The sequence below is a fragment of the Pinus tabuliformis genome, chromosome 1_1 (assembly GCF_031772625.1).
Source record: "Pinus tabuliformis cultivar Carrire ecotype Pingquan chromosome 1_1, CPIR1, whole genome shotgun sequence".
NCBI classification, from domain to species: Eukaryota; Viridiplantae; Streptophyta; class Pinopsida; order Pinales; family Pinaceae; genus Pinus; species Pinus tabuliformis.
This window is the reverse complement of record NC_142297.1, coordinates 465,092,026-465,107,933: the sequence shown is the minus strand read 5'-3', so window position 1 is coordinate 465,107,933 and position 15,908 is coordinate 465,092,026. Positions and strand designations below refer to the sequence as shown.

Sequence of the window (15,908 nt, the reverse complement as noted above, 5' to 3'; positions counted from 1 at the left end):
ACTTTTCAAGAAACAGATATTTCTCCTGAGGAAGAGATGCAATGACACCAATAACAGCATTGACTGTTTCAAATATAACTGTATGAATCTAGCTGGTACCTCACGCCCAAATTGTATAGGCATTTTTTCTTCAGGTGCAAGGGGATGTGCTAATATAGTTCCCTCTGAGAGCACCACAAAGAAATAGCCCATTCCTCCATGTAATATTTTCTTCAATGACATTCTGACATCAATATCATTCTCTCCAGGTCTAGTCACATCAAACTCAAATCCTAACTTCTTTGCCTTTAAAAATTTACTTCACACAGCTGGTGCTTTGGACAAAGGTATGGGAACAACCATCATCTGAACTATGGCGAAACTTGCATTCTGCACCTCTTTCACATTTACCCTTACTGATAAAATCGAATCATGCACCTTCTGAGAACGGATCTTTGTTACATACAAACTGCTGAGGCTGATTGGCGAAAGCAGCTTGTTCTATTGGTCCATTTTCTTCCTTATCCTGTTGTGGATCATCAGGATCACCAATGTGCGTCATTAAGAACGTATGAAGCTCATCATTATCAGGGACCTCTGAATGCCTCTAAGAGCAAGAACATCATTCAGAACTGAACCCTGTCCTAGAAGCATGCCATTTGGTGTAATGTTGAAGTCATTTGTAGCTCGAGTGACATTCTGTATATTCAACGAAACCATTTCACCATGTTATCTGAAGTTCTCAATCAAGCCTTCTGTGTTAGTAGAAAACAAGGGGAAGATATCTGTCACAAGCATTGCTGCTTTTTCCACCAACTCTCCAGGAAGACCATCCCCCTCAGCTTTGAACAGGTTTTTGAGAGCCATGAAATCTTTCTCTATTATTTCAGAATCAGACTTTGAAAAAGCACGAGAAGGACCTCCCCCCAGCAATACCAACAAAAAACCATCAAAAAAGGCCTTCGTTAATGCTATAAAAACACGAGTACGAACTCTCGTATGGACAGTATCAGCTATAATTTCTAGGTTTGATTCAAGTTGTTCAAGAAATGATCCTATCCTTGCACCCGCTGTTCCCCCAAGGTATAAACCATCCCAGAGCACAATACTCAAATCATGGAAAACCGCCTTGTATGCAGTACATTCACAAAGCTGCTGAATGCCCTCCTTACTGCCAGCCTGGGAAAATTCGAACTTGGCTTCAGGCGCACTTCCAATGGGTGCAAGAGTAACTTTTGATTTCTCATTATTTTTGGCAAAAAGATCCATATTCCAACCATAGGATATTCCTTTTTTCCAGTTGCTCTGTTTCAGTCCGAATGTGATGTAAGGTGTTGATCCGAACACACAGTTGTGACAGCGTCATAGGCTCGAAACTATTCATTAACACTATCTGAGATTTCCTTTTCTGATGGCTTGATGATTTTTCCTTTTTCTTCCAAAGCTTTAACCCAGTTGAGCATCTAGTAAGTGTTAGCAAAAGAGGAACATAACTTTTCTTGGATCCACATCCAGATTTAGTTTGGGAAATATAGCGCTGTAGAGCTCTGTCAAGTCCAGCCACAAGAGCTGGGAATATATCTGAATGTTGAGATAATGGAAATTCAAAGGAAGCATCTAGTGTCTCTTCAACAATCCTTAAAACTTCAGCTGCTGAGGGTGCATATTTCTCCTTGTTTGCCACCGGAGTCCAGTCTTCTTGTTGCAAGCTCCTGTCCGCCCATTCGCGAAGTCTCTCTAGTCTTTCTTTGATCCATGTTCTTGACAAGTCTGCTAGAATAGAGTCAACCTCATACGGGGGCATTTCCCTTATGAGCCCCTTTCCTCCATCTTCACAGTCCACTGAATCTTCAACAGCGATCTGCACAAGGTCCTTCTCTAACTTGTCTGCAGCTTCCAATACATGAACACTTTCAGGTGTCAATGCTATGACACCTGACAAGAACTGCTTCAAATCCCGGCAGACCCTGATCAAATGACACCTAACGACCTAAAACACAGCGGATTCTGATAAGTATGACAGCTGGGTGAGATTTGCTATGGATCAGCACAAAATCACCTAGACCAGGTTTCTGCGCTACGAAATCACATGAAACATGTTGTGCTGCGAAAACACCTAAAACTGACTTATGCGCTACGAAATCACCTAAGGAGCTTTGTAGCACATAATAACTTTTGAACAAAACTGACACATGGAAATTGTGTGAATTATGAGACCAGTGGTGAATGAGGATGCACAATGGACTCCTAAGACTCAGACTCTAAGGCAAACAAAAACTCAAACCTAGACTAGCACCGAATTTTTTTACCATCAAACTAATGTGAGCGGTTTTGAAATTAGAATTCTTAAGTGATAACAGTGGCTCCACTTGGGATAGTGTGCTCCTGTAGTACACTAAGAACTCGCAGGTCCAGTGCCTTATCCATTTATGACAAACAGAAATTTGCTTGACAAGCATCCCCTTCAAGATTCTGGGGGCTTCACCTCAGGCTTGAGCTTGATGATCACCGTAGGAGAGAGAAGTCTATATCTACTAAAAAAAATAAATGCTCAGTCAACCTTGAGCTTATTTGCATTTTCCTACCTACCTACCCTATCAATTCAAACTTCTTTCAGCTCAATCAATGTGAAATTTCCAATGTAGCCAATCATTTGTCTTATCTGATATTTGAGTTTTTTGACTGCATCGGAGTTCAGAGCCACTATGATATTGCGATGACCACTGCCACTGAAATTGCCTCTGATCTTCATAGAAAAACTGAAACACTGGAGAGTAAAATTCTTCCATATATTTGGCTATAGGATCCCAGAATACATGATCAGCTTGATGATTCTTGTAACTTTCTGGTTGTGCAAACTGATCTTCAACAACAGTGTACACTTCCTCAATCATGAAAAAGAAAGGAACCAACACTCTATTCTTGTGTTCTGCCATAGAAAGCTTCTGAAAATAATGATCATGATTATGAAGACTATATGCCTGAATTTGACCTTGTAAATCTTCAATGTCTTTCTCAATGTCTTTAGCAACTTCATCCAAAAATTTCATCTTATCCTCTGCCTTGCACTCAAATGATTTTAGATACGAAGACAAGGATAAAGAAAAACTTTCATGTATTTCTTCATTAATATGATCATCATTCCATTGTTTGAAACCTTGAATTGAAGGAGAGTTTGCCACCACATCTGATCTATCTATCCATTCCTCCAAAAACATAAGCCAAAAGTCTTCAAATGACTTAATGGATTTGGTAGGAAAGCTTTCAATCCACTGTTTACATTTCCCTTGAAATGAATCATAGAACAACATAATGCAAACATCCTCATGTTTAACTCTAAGAAGCTCTGTAAAATCACAAAAATCTGATATATGCTTCAAAGTTAAACTCAAATCTTCTCCATTGAATTTTGGACCATTCCTTAGAAAATATGCATCCTTGGGAAAATGATTTGGAAAGCCATGAATTCCTGAAAAATTTATGCATGCATACCTTGAAATAAGAATGGTAGCATCTGGGTCCTTCATAACTCCAGTGGAATCACCATGAATCTATGAATTTCGAATTCTTCAACAATGGAGTCTCCAAGGTAGATTGCAGCCTCGAAAATTCTTCTGAGCTCCTGCTACCTTCAGAAGTTCAGTGTCTTGATTTCGGGAATGAATAATCTTCAGACTCCCGGTAGACGCACCAAAATGTTATCTCAAAATCATACCCTGGAAGGTTGCAGACCAGGAAGACTTCAAGTAACTATTTCAAACCGACTTTAGGCTAAGGCTTAGCCTCCTCAACCTGAGAGGGCTCTCTCTTGATGGATTAATGATTTTGATTAAAGATAAGATGGCTAACTCTTATAGAACAACTGTGAAAAATATGAATGGTGGAAACACATTAAACAAAACTATCCATTGGGCTTATGGAGTCAACAACACCTCAATATAACAATGAACTCAACATTACATGGAAGTCAGGGCATTCAGCGTTTAAACATTCAGAACATAAACTCATATGGGACCACACAGTTTATGCATGTATACAGGAAGTCAGAGCACATTCAGTGAATTCTGAGTGATTATACATCCATACCACTGTAAGAATTAAGAAAAGGACAACATCACATATTCTGAACATAAAAAACCCTTCATGAATCCTGAGAAGTAAAGTCAAGCATGTATTATTGAAAATGAGTCTTACATATGCCAAATACAAGCTTTTCCATAAAAATTTCCAACCCTGATTACATTGTTGTTTCAGCTATATCTAGAGTTCTTATTTAACTGATCGAGATTCCTCCTCAAGCATGAGGGGAATTCGAAAACTACTTCTAATGACACCTATTAACCCTTTAACTAACTAATAAATACAACAAAGTGTTGACTGGAGTTTTTAAGAGATCTAAATCAACTATGACTCTAACTCCATATTACATGCATGATGGCTTTAATTAAGATGATTTCGTTCTCTGACATCTGGCTCCCTTCTGGCGGTGGCTGTGATGGACCTTTAATGCTTCATGTTGCTCTTCAATATCACATGTTTTCCAATGTCATGAAACATAGGAAATTATCCCTGTTTTACTGGTCTTTGGTTTACCTCAAAATGTTCGAATCCAAAGAAGCATGTCCTTTATCCTTTAATTACTCAAAATAGAGCAGACTGCCACGTCCTTGATGTGCTATCCACCGTTTTCGGGTACCTGTGTGATGATAAAACCTTTCAAAAAGATTTGTTGCTTTGTCAATCATAATTGATCAACTGAATTGTAACATGCAGCTACAGCAGTTTCGTAGCGCGCTATGAAACTGCTGTGTAATTTCAAAAACACAATCTTCCTTTCATAGCTAAATGATCGCCACTGTTCATGGCTTCAGCACCTTACTCTCTTGATCATTTTGACAAGATTTGCTTGCAACTTTTCAAGAAACAGATATTTCTCCTGAGGAAGAGATGCAATGACACCAATAACAGCATTGACTGTTTCAAATATAACTGTATGAATCTAGCTGGTACCTCACACCCAAATTGTATAGGCATTTTTTCTTCAGGTGCAAGGGGATGTGCTAATATAGTTCCCTCTGAGAGCACCACAAAGAAATAGCCCATTCCTCCATGTAATATTTTCTTCAATGACATTCTGACATCAATATCATTCTCTCCAGGTCTAATCACATCAAACTCAAATCCTAACTTCTTTGCCTTTAAAAATTTACTTCACACAGCTGGTGCTTTGGACAAAGGTATGGGAATAACCATCATCTGAACTATGGCGAAACTTGCATTCTGCACCTCTTTCACATTTACCCTTACTGATAAAATCGAAGCATGCACCTTCTGAGAACGGATCTTTGTTACATACAAACTGCTGAGGCTGATTGGCGAAAGCAGCTTGTTCTATTGGTCCATTTTCTTCCTTATCCTGTTGTGGATCATCAGGATCACCAATGTGCGTCATTAAGAATGTATGAAGCTCATCATTATCAGGGACCTCTGAATGCCCTCTAAGAGCAAGAACATCATTCAGAACTGAACCCTGTCCTAGAAGCATGCCATTTGGTGTAATGTTGAAGTCATTTGTAGCTCGAGTGACATTCTGTATATTCAACGAAACCATTTCACCATGTTATCTGAAGTTCGCAATCAAGCCTTCTGTGTTAGTAGAAAACAAGGGGAAGATATCTGTCACAGGCATTGCTGCTTTTTCCACCAACTCTCCAGGAAGACCATCCCCCTCAGCTTTGAACAGGTTTTTGAGAGCCATGAAATCTTTCTCTATTATTTCAGAATCGGACTTTGAAAAAGCACGAGAAGGACCTCCCCCCAGCAATACCAACAAAAAACCATCAAAACAGGCCTTCATTAATGCTGTAAAAACACGAGTACGAACTCTCGTATGGACAGTATCAGCTATAATTTCTAGGTTTGATTCAAGTTGTTCAAGAAATGGTCCTATCCTTGCACCCGCTGTTCCCCCAAGGTATAAACCATCCCAGAGCACAATACTCAAATCATGGAAAACCGCCTTGTATGCAGTACATTCACAAAGCTGCTGAATGCCCTCCTTACTGCCAGCCTGGGAAAATTCGAACTTGGCTTCAGGCGCACTTCCAATGGGTGCAAGAGTAACTTTTGATTTCTCATTATCTTTGGCAAAAAGATCCATCTTCCAACCATAGGATATTCTTTTTTCCAGTTGCTCTGTTTCAGTCCGAATGTGATGTAAGGTGTTGATCCGAACACACAGTTGTGACAGCGTCATAGGCTCAGAACTATTCATTGACACTATCTGAGATTTCCTTTTCTGATGGCTTGATGATTTTTCCTTTTTCTTCCAAAACTTTGACCCAGTTGAGCATCTAGTAAGTGCTAGCAAAAGAGGAACATAACTGTTCTTGGATCCACATCCAGATTTAGTTTGGGAAATATAGCGCTGTAGAGCTCTGTCAAGTCCAGCCACAAGATCTGGGAATAGATCTGAATGTTGAGATAATGGCAATTCAAAGAAAGCATCCAGTGTCTCTTCAACAATCCTTAAAACTTCAGCTGCTGAGGGTGCATATTTCTCCTTGTTTGCCACCGGAGTCCAGTCTTCTTGTTGCAAGCTCCTGTCCGCCCATTCGCGAAGTCTCTCTAGTCTTTCTTTGATCCATGTTCTTGACAAGTCTGCCAGAATAGAGTCAACCTCATACGGGGGCATTTCCCTTATGACCCCCTTTCCTCCATCTTCACAGTCCACTGAATCTTCAACAACGATCTGCACAAGGTCCTTCTCTAACTTGTCTGCAGCTTCCAATACATGAACACTTTCAGGTGTCAATGCTATGACACCTGACAAGAACTGCTTCAAATCCCGGCAGACCCTGATCAAATGACACCTAACGACCTAAAACACAGCGGATTCTGATAAGTATGACAGCTGGGTGAGATTTGCTATGGATCAGCACAAAATCACCTAGACCAGTTTTCTGCGCTACGAAATCACATGAAACATGTTGTGCTGCGAAAACACCTAAAACTGACTTATGCGCTATGTAATCACCTAAGGAGCTTTGTAGCACATAATAACTTTTGAAAAAAACTGACACATGGAAATTGTGTGAATTATGAGACCAGTGGTGAATGAGGATGCACAGTGGACTCCAAAAACTCAGACTCTAAGGCAAACAAAAACTCAAACCTAGACTAACACCGAATTTTTTTACCATCAAACTAATGTGAGCGGTTTTGAAATTAGAATTCTTAGGTGATAACAGTGTCCTCATTAGGCTGGAAGATGGGTAGACTGGAGGAAGAATGACTACATGATGCGGCGGCATTACCTGGTGCATCAACTTGAGAAATAAGGTTCACATACCCATCATTGGGAATGGTAGACGATGGGCTAGAAGATTTAGGATCTACAGATGTTGAGACCTGGGATTATGTAACTTGAAAAAGGTTCGATAGAAGCATTCACAAAAACATCAGAAATGTTTGGCTGCGAGGAACTCAAGGATGATGACATGTAAATGACATAGCCTGTGGTGTCCATCATCTCGACATCAGAGGGAGGGATCACAATAGTGGGGCTAGAGTCTCCTTGTTCTGGTTGACTAGTGGTACTAGAATCCGTGGGTAGAGGAGTAGTTGATCCACTACGAGTGGCCTCATATTCGTGAATCACCCCAAGGCAATCGTGAAAATCATTGAGACGAGGGAAACAATGGTAATACTGACCATGATGATCACACAAGGCACAAGGGTGGTTTGTGCACAACATTTTGAGTTTCTTAGGTGGGACGGTAAGTCAACATGGACTTCTAGGATATTTGACTTAGGGAACGCTTCATGAACAAAAGGTTTGAGTTGAGTAACTTCAGGAAAATTATTGGTGGCATGTGCAACAACTTCACACAAAGCACACAGATGTGACGGCTTTAGGACTTTGGGGGTTGGAGAAGCTTAGGGGGCCTTGTCCTTAGGTTCTTTCCTCTTGGCTTTCCCCCCTATCTAGATGATGTCGCAACAGGAGTGTGTTCCTATTGAGGTTGCGGTGGAACTTGAGTAGTGACAGGGGTCATAGTGACTGTTTGAACCGAGGTCAAAGCATGATATGGTCATAGCTGACCAGGCGAAGTTCTTGCTCAAGGATCAATGGACCAGACTGGGATCCCCAAAGTCACATTAGGAAGGACCAGTGAATCCATGATAGGGATAGAAAAGGTTCTTGGAGGAGGAAACAATAAATGTATTTGTCTTGTAGGGAAATGTCCAGGTGGAACAGCTCATGGATTGTTAATACCTGGAGGAACATTTCCTGGTGGGAACATAGGAGAGGCACCCACAAATGAAGGAGGTCCTGGGTGGGTGGATCTGGATGACTCGGCTGAGATGGTAACAACAGAGTGTTGAGGAGTTGGTTGTTGATCAGAGGTATTGACCTCGTCAGAATCCATCATGAGGATTTGGTAGTCACCAGGACCAGAAGGTTTGGGGGGATGGGTTGCTTGACCTGGCTGAGGTTGAGAAACAACAAATCCTTGCTGAGGGAAAGGATTTGTGAGCACTGCCGGTTGAGATGGTGTAGGATTCTGAGGCAATTGTTGACCTCTAGAAGTTGCTTGAGCTTCTCACATTTTGTGCATCTGAGGTAAGAGAGGACACTCATGTGTATAATGGCCATGTACGCCACAACATGCACAAGGCTTGTTCATACGAATAGCCCTAGTTTGCTTGGGTTGGCTTTGGTGTTGTTGGTTGTTAGTGTTAGGCTAGTTCCCTGCGGTTCACTAGGTTGGTTACCTTGATTACCCTGGTTACCCTTGTTACCCTTCTCCTTATTTTTTTTCTTCGAATTTTGGGGATTGGTAGCACTCTTCTATGCAAACACCTAACCCTAAGGGGGCAGTGGCTGTTGGGGCTGAGGATGCATGGGAGGCTATGAGACTAATGCTTGAGGGGCTAGGGTGCTAGGTGGTGCATAAGGAGGAGCACTAGTTTGGTAGATGGATTGGGGCCTTGGAAATGTGTTGCTAGTAGGAGGGGCATAAGTGTTGGAGGAATTGGTGCCCCCCTGTGGGTAGTTGTAAATTTGTTGAGTATATGGCGAAGAGTATGAAAGAGATCCAAGAATACCATCAACGGTGTGATATTCCCCCAGTGCATTGGAATTTCCAGGATGAGGGAGGTCTAGAATGATGGTATAGACATAATTGATTGTGCATAAATCATATCATATCTCAGGGAGGTTTGGAGAGCTTCTTCCTCGGTCTGAGGAAAATGGGACACAACATCTTTCCCATTGGGGGATAAAAGGCTCTTAAGAAACCAATCTAGATAAACATGGTATTCAAAAGGTGGGGCATGACATGTATTCCTCCTTTGACGCCACTCTTAAACATGGTCAGAAAGGTGAGTGGTGGAGGATTGATGGAATGTGTTCAATAGCTCAGTACCAGTGTTGTACCAGAGAGGTAACTGGAAATATGAAAGGAACGCTTTAGCAAGCATCGCAAAAATGGAATGAGATGTGGAGGGTTGGTCAACATACCATTTTACAACGTCTCTAGTGAGCATGCATTGGAAGAGCCGAAGACGAATGGAGTCATCAGTTATGGAGTTAGACGAACACCACATGTGGAAGGATTGAACATGGTTGATAGGATCCTCTCCAGCATTACCCTCAAACTTTGGGATGTCTGAGGGAAGCTTAGTTGACATACAGGGCCAACCTGCATCATGATGTACGGGTCGTTTATTAATTGGTTAAGATCTGGTAGACTTAACCCATCCATAAAGGGGAGCAAGGGGGCTACCGGAATGGTTCCTGAGAATGTTCCGCTTAATGTGACCACTAGTATAGAACCGGAGGCAACACTAGTTTGGGCTCCTGCACTAGCTGTGGGTCCAGACATGGTGACAATATGTGATGAAGGAGGCTCAGAATCAAATGAGGAATCAGAAGAACCGGGAGAAGAGTCAGTATGGGGACTCAGAGGGCTATGAACGTGAACCCGATGGGGAGGGGTAATATGCCCAACTGGAAACTGGGGGTGAAGGCCTAATAATCTCTGCAACACATGCCTTGGTGGCACAATGATGGTAGGACACATGGAACACGGAAAACGGTGAAGGAAGATCAGCAATATGTCTTTGTCTCGATGTGGGGAGATAAATTTATTATGTTAAGTCTTAGCTTGGTGGTGTAAACCAAGCACCCTTCTCTTAAGGTGTGCTTGTGTGTGAAAGTGAATTGATTGATTAAGCCCAAATCATGTTTGTAAAAAAGAAAAAAGCTTGTTGAAGATAAACTAAAATAAATAACATAAAATTAACAACAAAACAATTAACTAAACCCCACTCAAACTAGGTTTGCAAGCACGGTACTGCTTGGTGGCTAAATCGATGGGAAATACACTGAAACACTCAAGAGATCTGAATGTTGGTGTGACTGGGATCAAGTGACATTAAGCTTCTGGAAAGTGGTGCACCAGTAGCAAGAAACCAGAGAGGAAGATTGTTCCAAAAATATAGGGACCACCTAGGGCAACCGATGGGACGCTAAGGAAAATGACCAAACAAGCTTAAATGTGAAACTATGGATGGTATCAATCTATCTTAAGAGATATGAAATAGAGGGGTACATATCTGGAAAATGTGGTTGAAAGCGCTGCAGAAACTCAGACTACTCACTCAATTAAACTCCTCCTAAAAAGGTGGAAGCACACTAGAATCCCTAGGGGAGGCTAAATTCGACTTCGACAAGTAAATCAGAGTGGATTAGGGCCTAAGCAGGATGAGACAGAGGTCAAACAACCCAGTAGACAACTCTCTGCAAAAACCAGAAACCGATTTGAGAAAAACCCTAAAACCCAGAAATCGCAGGTACTGACCTATTTCTCGGTACGGATCTCACTTTTCAGGCTGTTTGGTGCATTCTGGCCTCCAGATCACACTTTTTGGGCCAAAAAGTGTGATTTTGGCTGCATGGATCTCAGTCGGAAATTTTCAAAAAAAAATGTTGCCTTTGTCATGCTTGGCTCTTGTGACCTGCAAAAACAACCAGAGAGCTTGCGGAAGTCAGAAATTTATCAGATCTAGGATTTAAAAACTAGGAAACATTAATAGAATTGAAAAAATAAGAAACCCGAAGCTGAAAACCAAAGGTCACCCAGGTTTCTGGATCTAAAATATTAAACCCAGCGGAGTCGCCAATTTTGTTGTAGTGTTTTCTTCTCAATGATATACAAAATGAACCCACTTAAGATTGTGGAAGACAAACAATCTCAACAATATAAATGGCTACTAAACACTATAGATTTGCACCCATTAATAGAAACAAAACCTACCAAAGTCCGGATCTATGCTACAATCATAGTTAAATAGTAAAAATAAAGAGTCATAACTCCAATCATCCAATGGAAACCAGATATGTAAAGAATAATTTTATTATAACACCTGTGAAGAGAAAATACAAATGTTACGAGTACCCCTAAATGGGATGGGTTCTTGGCTATCCTCAAACATCTCCAGTTTGTGTAGAGTCTCTCTCCTCTATAATGTGTAAACCCAGCAAAAATATGGTGTGCAATAATGAAAATAATCAGAGTTACAACAGTAAGTGCAACAATGAAAATAATCAAAAGTGAATAATGAATGGAAAATCCTTCTATTTATAACAAAATATCGAGTTATTCTCAAATAATGAGCAATAATAAAATATTATTGATCACATTCTTGGAATAACCACTTGGAATATTTTATTATATTTGTTTAGGAGGGAAAAAGTATTTAAACTTTTATTTAGAAATAATAAATAAATAAATGATTTATTTATCATCTCAAGGAATTAGTTAAGGAATAATAAACAAATAAAGATTTATTTAATTATTCCTAAGGGATTTAGTCAAATTTAACAAACAATAATAATTAGATAGTGATTAATTAATTATTCTTAGAGAAAAATAAGAAAAATAATGATTTATCTATTTATTTTTCATGATTGGGTCAAATTTGACAAGGAATAATAATAAAACAATGGTTAAATTAATTATTCCTAGAAGAAAATCAAATAAATAATGATTTATTTAATTATTCTTCATGGGCTTGACTATAAATTACTTTAAAAATGTGGTTTATTAAGTAATTTCTCACAGTGAAAGCAATTTTACTATGGTAAAATTGGCTTTACATGGTGTACTTAGATCCATCTAATAATTTAGGCTAGATCAATTTTTTGGTGATAACACTCTACATTGTATTTTATTTTTCTTTCAGAAAAGGAACTTAGTGTTGATGGTAAGAAGCATGAATTGAAGAAAGAGGAGAACAATAACACTAGAGCGACAAATGCAAAAAGAGAGGGAGAGAAGAGAATCAGTCTAGTGATTCCCTTAGAGCCAATATCCCACATAAGACACACAAATAGAGACTCATGGTCAAGTATTCAGAGTTGGTGAATTCACCTGCAATGCCTCGACAACACAATGATAATGTTTTGAAGTTGATGAAACAATATTCCATGTGCAAATTGTAGTCCAACCAATATTAAGTTGGAAACTCAAATTGTAATACTTAACATTTCATATAATATAATTTTTGTGGTTGAAATTATTTATAGTTTCACTTGATATTGTTTAGTATTGTAAATAACATATGTAACTTTGTATGAAATTTTCTAAGTTAGTCACAAAGCCATATTAATTAATTTATATTGATTAATAATGGACACATAAAATCAATCTAAAACTACTAATCTAGTACTTTATATTGATTAATGATAAACACAAGTAAAATGAATATACGAATAAATTAGAAATTTATAATGATTATTAATAAAAGTAAATGAAATGAATATAAACTGCTAAATTAGTTGTTTATATAATGAATATGAAACTACCAACAAAATATAAATGACTACTGCAAATGATAAATTTGTGATTACAAATGACGACTAAATTTTGCATATATATGACAATTAGTAGCTAATTTACAGTATCTTATAACATGATCGAAATTTAGTCATATTTCTTTGGTCATTAATTGGTTTCAAGTGATGACTAAGTTTTGCATATATATGACTATTAGTAGATAATTTACAGTATCTTATAACACGACCGAAATTTAGTCATATTTCTTTGGTCATTAATTAGTTTCAAGTGATGACTAAATTTTGCATATATATGACTATTAGTAGCTAATTTAAGGAATCTTATAACATGAGCAACATTTTGGTCATATTTCTTTAGTCATTAATTCGTTTTCTAGGGCGATCATATAGTAATATATTTTGTTGTATATTTGGTCACTAATTGTGGCAATCAATGACTAAATTAATGATCAAATTTATGACTAAATATACTACTAGACGATAAAATTGAGACAACCAATTAATGACTAAGCTAGAAAGGATTAAAAATTGGTCCCGTTATAAGGTATTACAAATTAGCTACTATTGGTCAATGACTGAAAAATGGTCATTTATATGCAATTTTTAGTCATTTTTTTAGTAACCAATTAGCCATTTTGTACTAGTGCTCCCATAAAAGTGCACATTGCAAAGGAAGACCTAAGGTAAGCTATCATTGCCAATATTGCACTAGAGATAAACAAGAGAGGTATAAAAGGTCTCAATATTCTAAAGTTCATTTTGATTACAAGCATATTGTTAACGATGAACAGAAATCATGGCATAGAAAACCATGTAGTTTTTTTTCATAACCATGTGGTTGTTGAGTGTTGGAAGAGAATGGAAGAAAGAAAGAGTATGAGGCATGAAAGGCCTTCCCCACATTAGGGAAGGAAGAAGGTTAAACATATCTGGAGGAAGAAGACTTTTGCAATCATTGCAACAGAGGTGGACATCAAAGAGCCACATGTTGGAGGCTCCATCCAAAGCAACGTCTCTAGGACAAAGCCCATTTGTAGGAACCAGTTAAAAAGGTTGTTCAACAAGCGAATCAACTCCTAAAATATGAAATATTCATTTTGATGAGTGAAAGATGGTTTTACTAGATATAGTAGCTTGTCATGGTGGCATTTTGTAAATCATGTGTTGTGATATAATTATAAAAGTGATGATTTGATCCAGGTGGATGTTTTTGGCCTCCCACCTATTCTACTGGGACTACCACCACTATCTTTTTCAGTTTTTCAGTTTCCTTAATTGTAGCACAATTTACTATTTTTGGTAGTTTTTTGAGTCTTGAACTTCTGGTGTTGTTTTGAGGCCCTAAACGAGTTTTTTGGGGAAAATAGGGGCCAACAAGAGTTTTTAATTGGTTTTTGCTACTCAAAGGTTGTATTCCACATATATATCTTTCTAACAAGGTATTTTGTGCATCAAACGGAGATCATAAGCCAAAGTTACAACCCCGAGAAGTTGATGTACCAATTTACCCAAACGGGGCCCATAGTTTTGGCGCTTCATCTCCTAGGGTTAGGTTTTTGGATGTTTAGGGTTTTCCAATATTTCTAAATAATAAATATGCCTCCAAGCCTCATTGTAACACAATTCAGAGGCATGTATCAACCACGTCTCTTCTCAAAGATAAGCTACCATCACCCAAGCTAGTTTATTTTCATTTTTGTTTGTAAGCATATTTCAATATTTGATATTAATGAAATGAAGTATTATTTTTGCTGCATCTTTGTATTTATGGTTATATCTGTAATTTATCATTAGGGGAGTTTTGAGGTCTAAAATGGGCCTCCTAAGGAAATTATAAAGTAATAGTGGAAATAATAAATAAGACTATATTTCCCGGATGTGGGTGAAAATCACGGATAATAAGGTGGCAACCGACTAGGTTGGCGTGTGGCGAGACCACATGGCCTCCCATAGGTTGGCACAACAGTCCAAAAATGGCATTTACAATAGCCATAAATGCACTTCATGCAAGCGCTATCTCCAACCTGTTAACCGTCACCAACCTCGGCTCTGTGCAAACATAAATCCTCAAGATAATTTCACCTCTACTTTTGCCCATCAACCTCTGCAACCTCTACCACTACAATGCCTCTGCCGTCAAGCCACGACTGTACCCAGCTCCTACACAACCACTGGGAGACGCTGCCACCTCCTTTGCTGCATTGATTTCGGCCCGGGCATCCACTTCACCCGTAGCCTGAAGTGTCATTTTATCTTCCCTTCAACCCTGGCTGCTCATCCCTCCGCTGAGCAGTCCGCAAGCTCAATTGTGTCGTTGCACCACATTGTGCCCAATTCTAGAAGGAATTCGCATACTCCTGCAGAAAATATGGCAAGAATGCGACACCGTATGCACAGCCGTAGGGGAGGGAGCCAAGGGAGCTTGAGTCTTCCCCAACACTCTCCTGCTTTGGATATCACTTCCTCTCTGGCAAAGAAAATCCCCGGGCGTTACCCAAATACACGCAGTGGAAGAGGACGCCTCCACTCGGTGGCCCCTGCCTCGCCTCCCAGCAGCTTTCCTTCCATTTCTGCCTCATCTCCCAGAGGCACTCCACCCCTTCCTCAACTGCAATCCCAGAATGCCCAATTCACCTTCCGCTCCACCCTGAACAAGCCCATCATCACGGCCACTATATCCATTCTCTTTCACGAGGTGGAGCAGATCACTGAGGAACAAGCCACAGAGGTTGGTGGATGCACCAATGTAATTGAGGAGCAGGGAACGACGGGTGGTGGCAGCACCAGGGCAATTGGGGTACCAGACATTACAGGTGGTGGGCGCACCATAGAAGGATGCAGCCACACCAAAGCCATACCAGAAACGGCTCAGATGAGCATCCAAGGAGCAGGGGAGCGGAACAAGGAGCAGAAGACGAGATGTGCAGGGAAGGAGGTGATCAAGGCTCAGCATGCAGATGAGGTAATGGACCCTTACTGCTGTCTCGTCGAGGAAGAACACCCGGCATTGCAGGCTGGCAACATGAAGACCTCGCTTCTGGCAAGTGGCAACATGGAGGAGTAC

At 39.7% G+C, this 15,908-nt stretch overlaps 1 protein-coding gene and 1 pseudogene across 1 annotated transcript; both read right to left on the bottom strand.

The window, feature by feature from the left end:
• Nucleotides 1–708: 708 nt before the first annotated feature.
• Nucleotides 709–5,590, bottom strand: LOC149213761 (protein unc-13 homolog; annotated as a pseudogene).
• A 9-nt stretch (nucleotides 5,591–5,599) lies between these two features.
• On the bottom strand, nucleotides 5,600–15,092 carry LOC149213760 (protein unc-13 homolog). Its single transcript, XM_089389140.1, has 2 exons — nucleotides 14,998–15,092; nucleotides 5,600–6,836 (listed from the first exon to the last, which is right to left on the bottom strand). The coding sequence occupies exons 1-2, from the start codon at nucleotides 15,090–15,092 to the stop codon at nucleotides 5,600–5,602; spliced, it is 1,332 nt and encodes a 443-aa protein (XP_089245266.1).
• Between the last annotated feature and the right edge of the window lie 816 nt (nucleotides 15,093–15,908).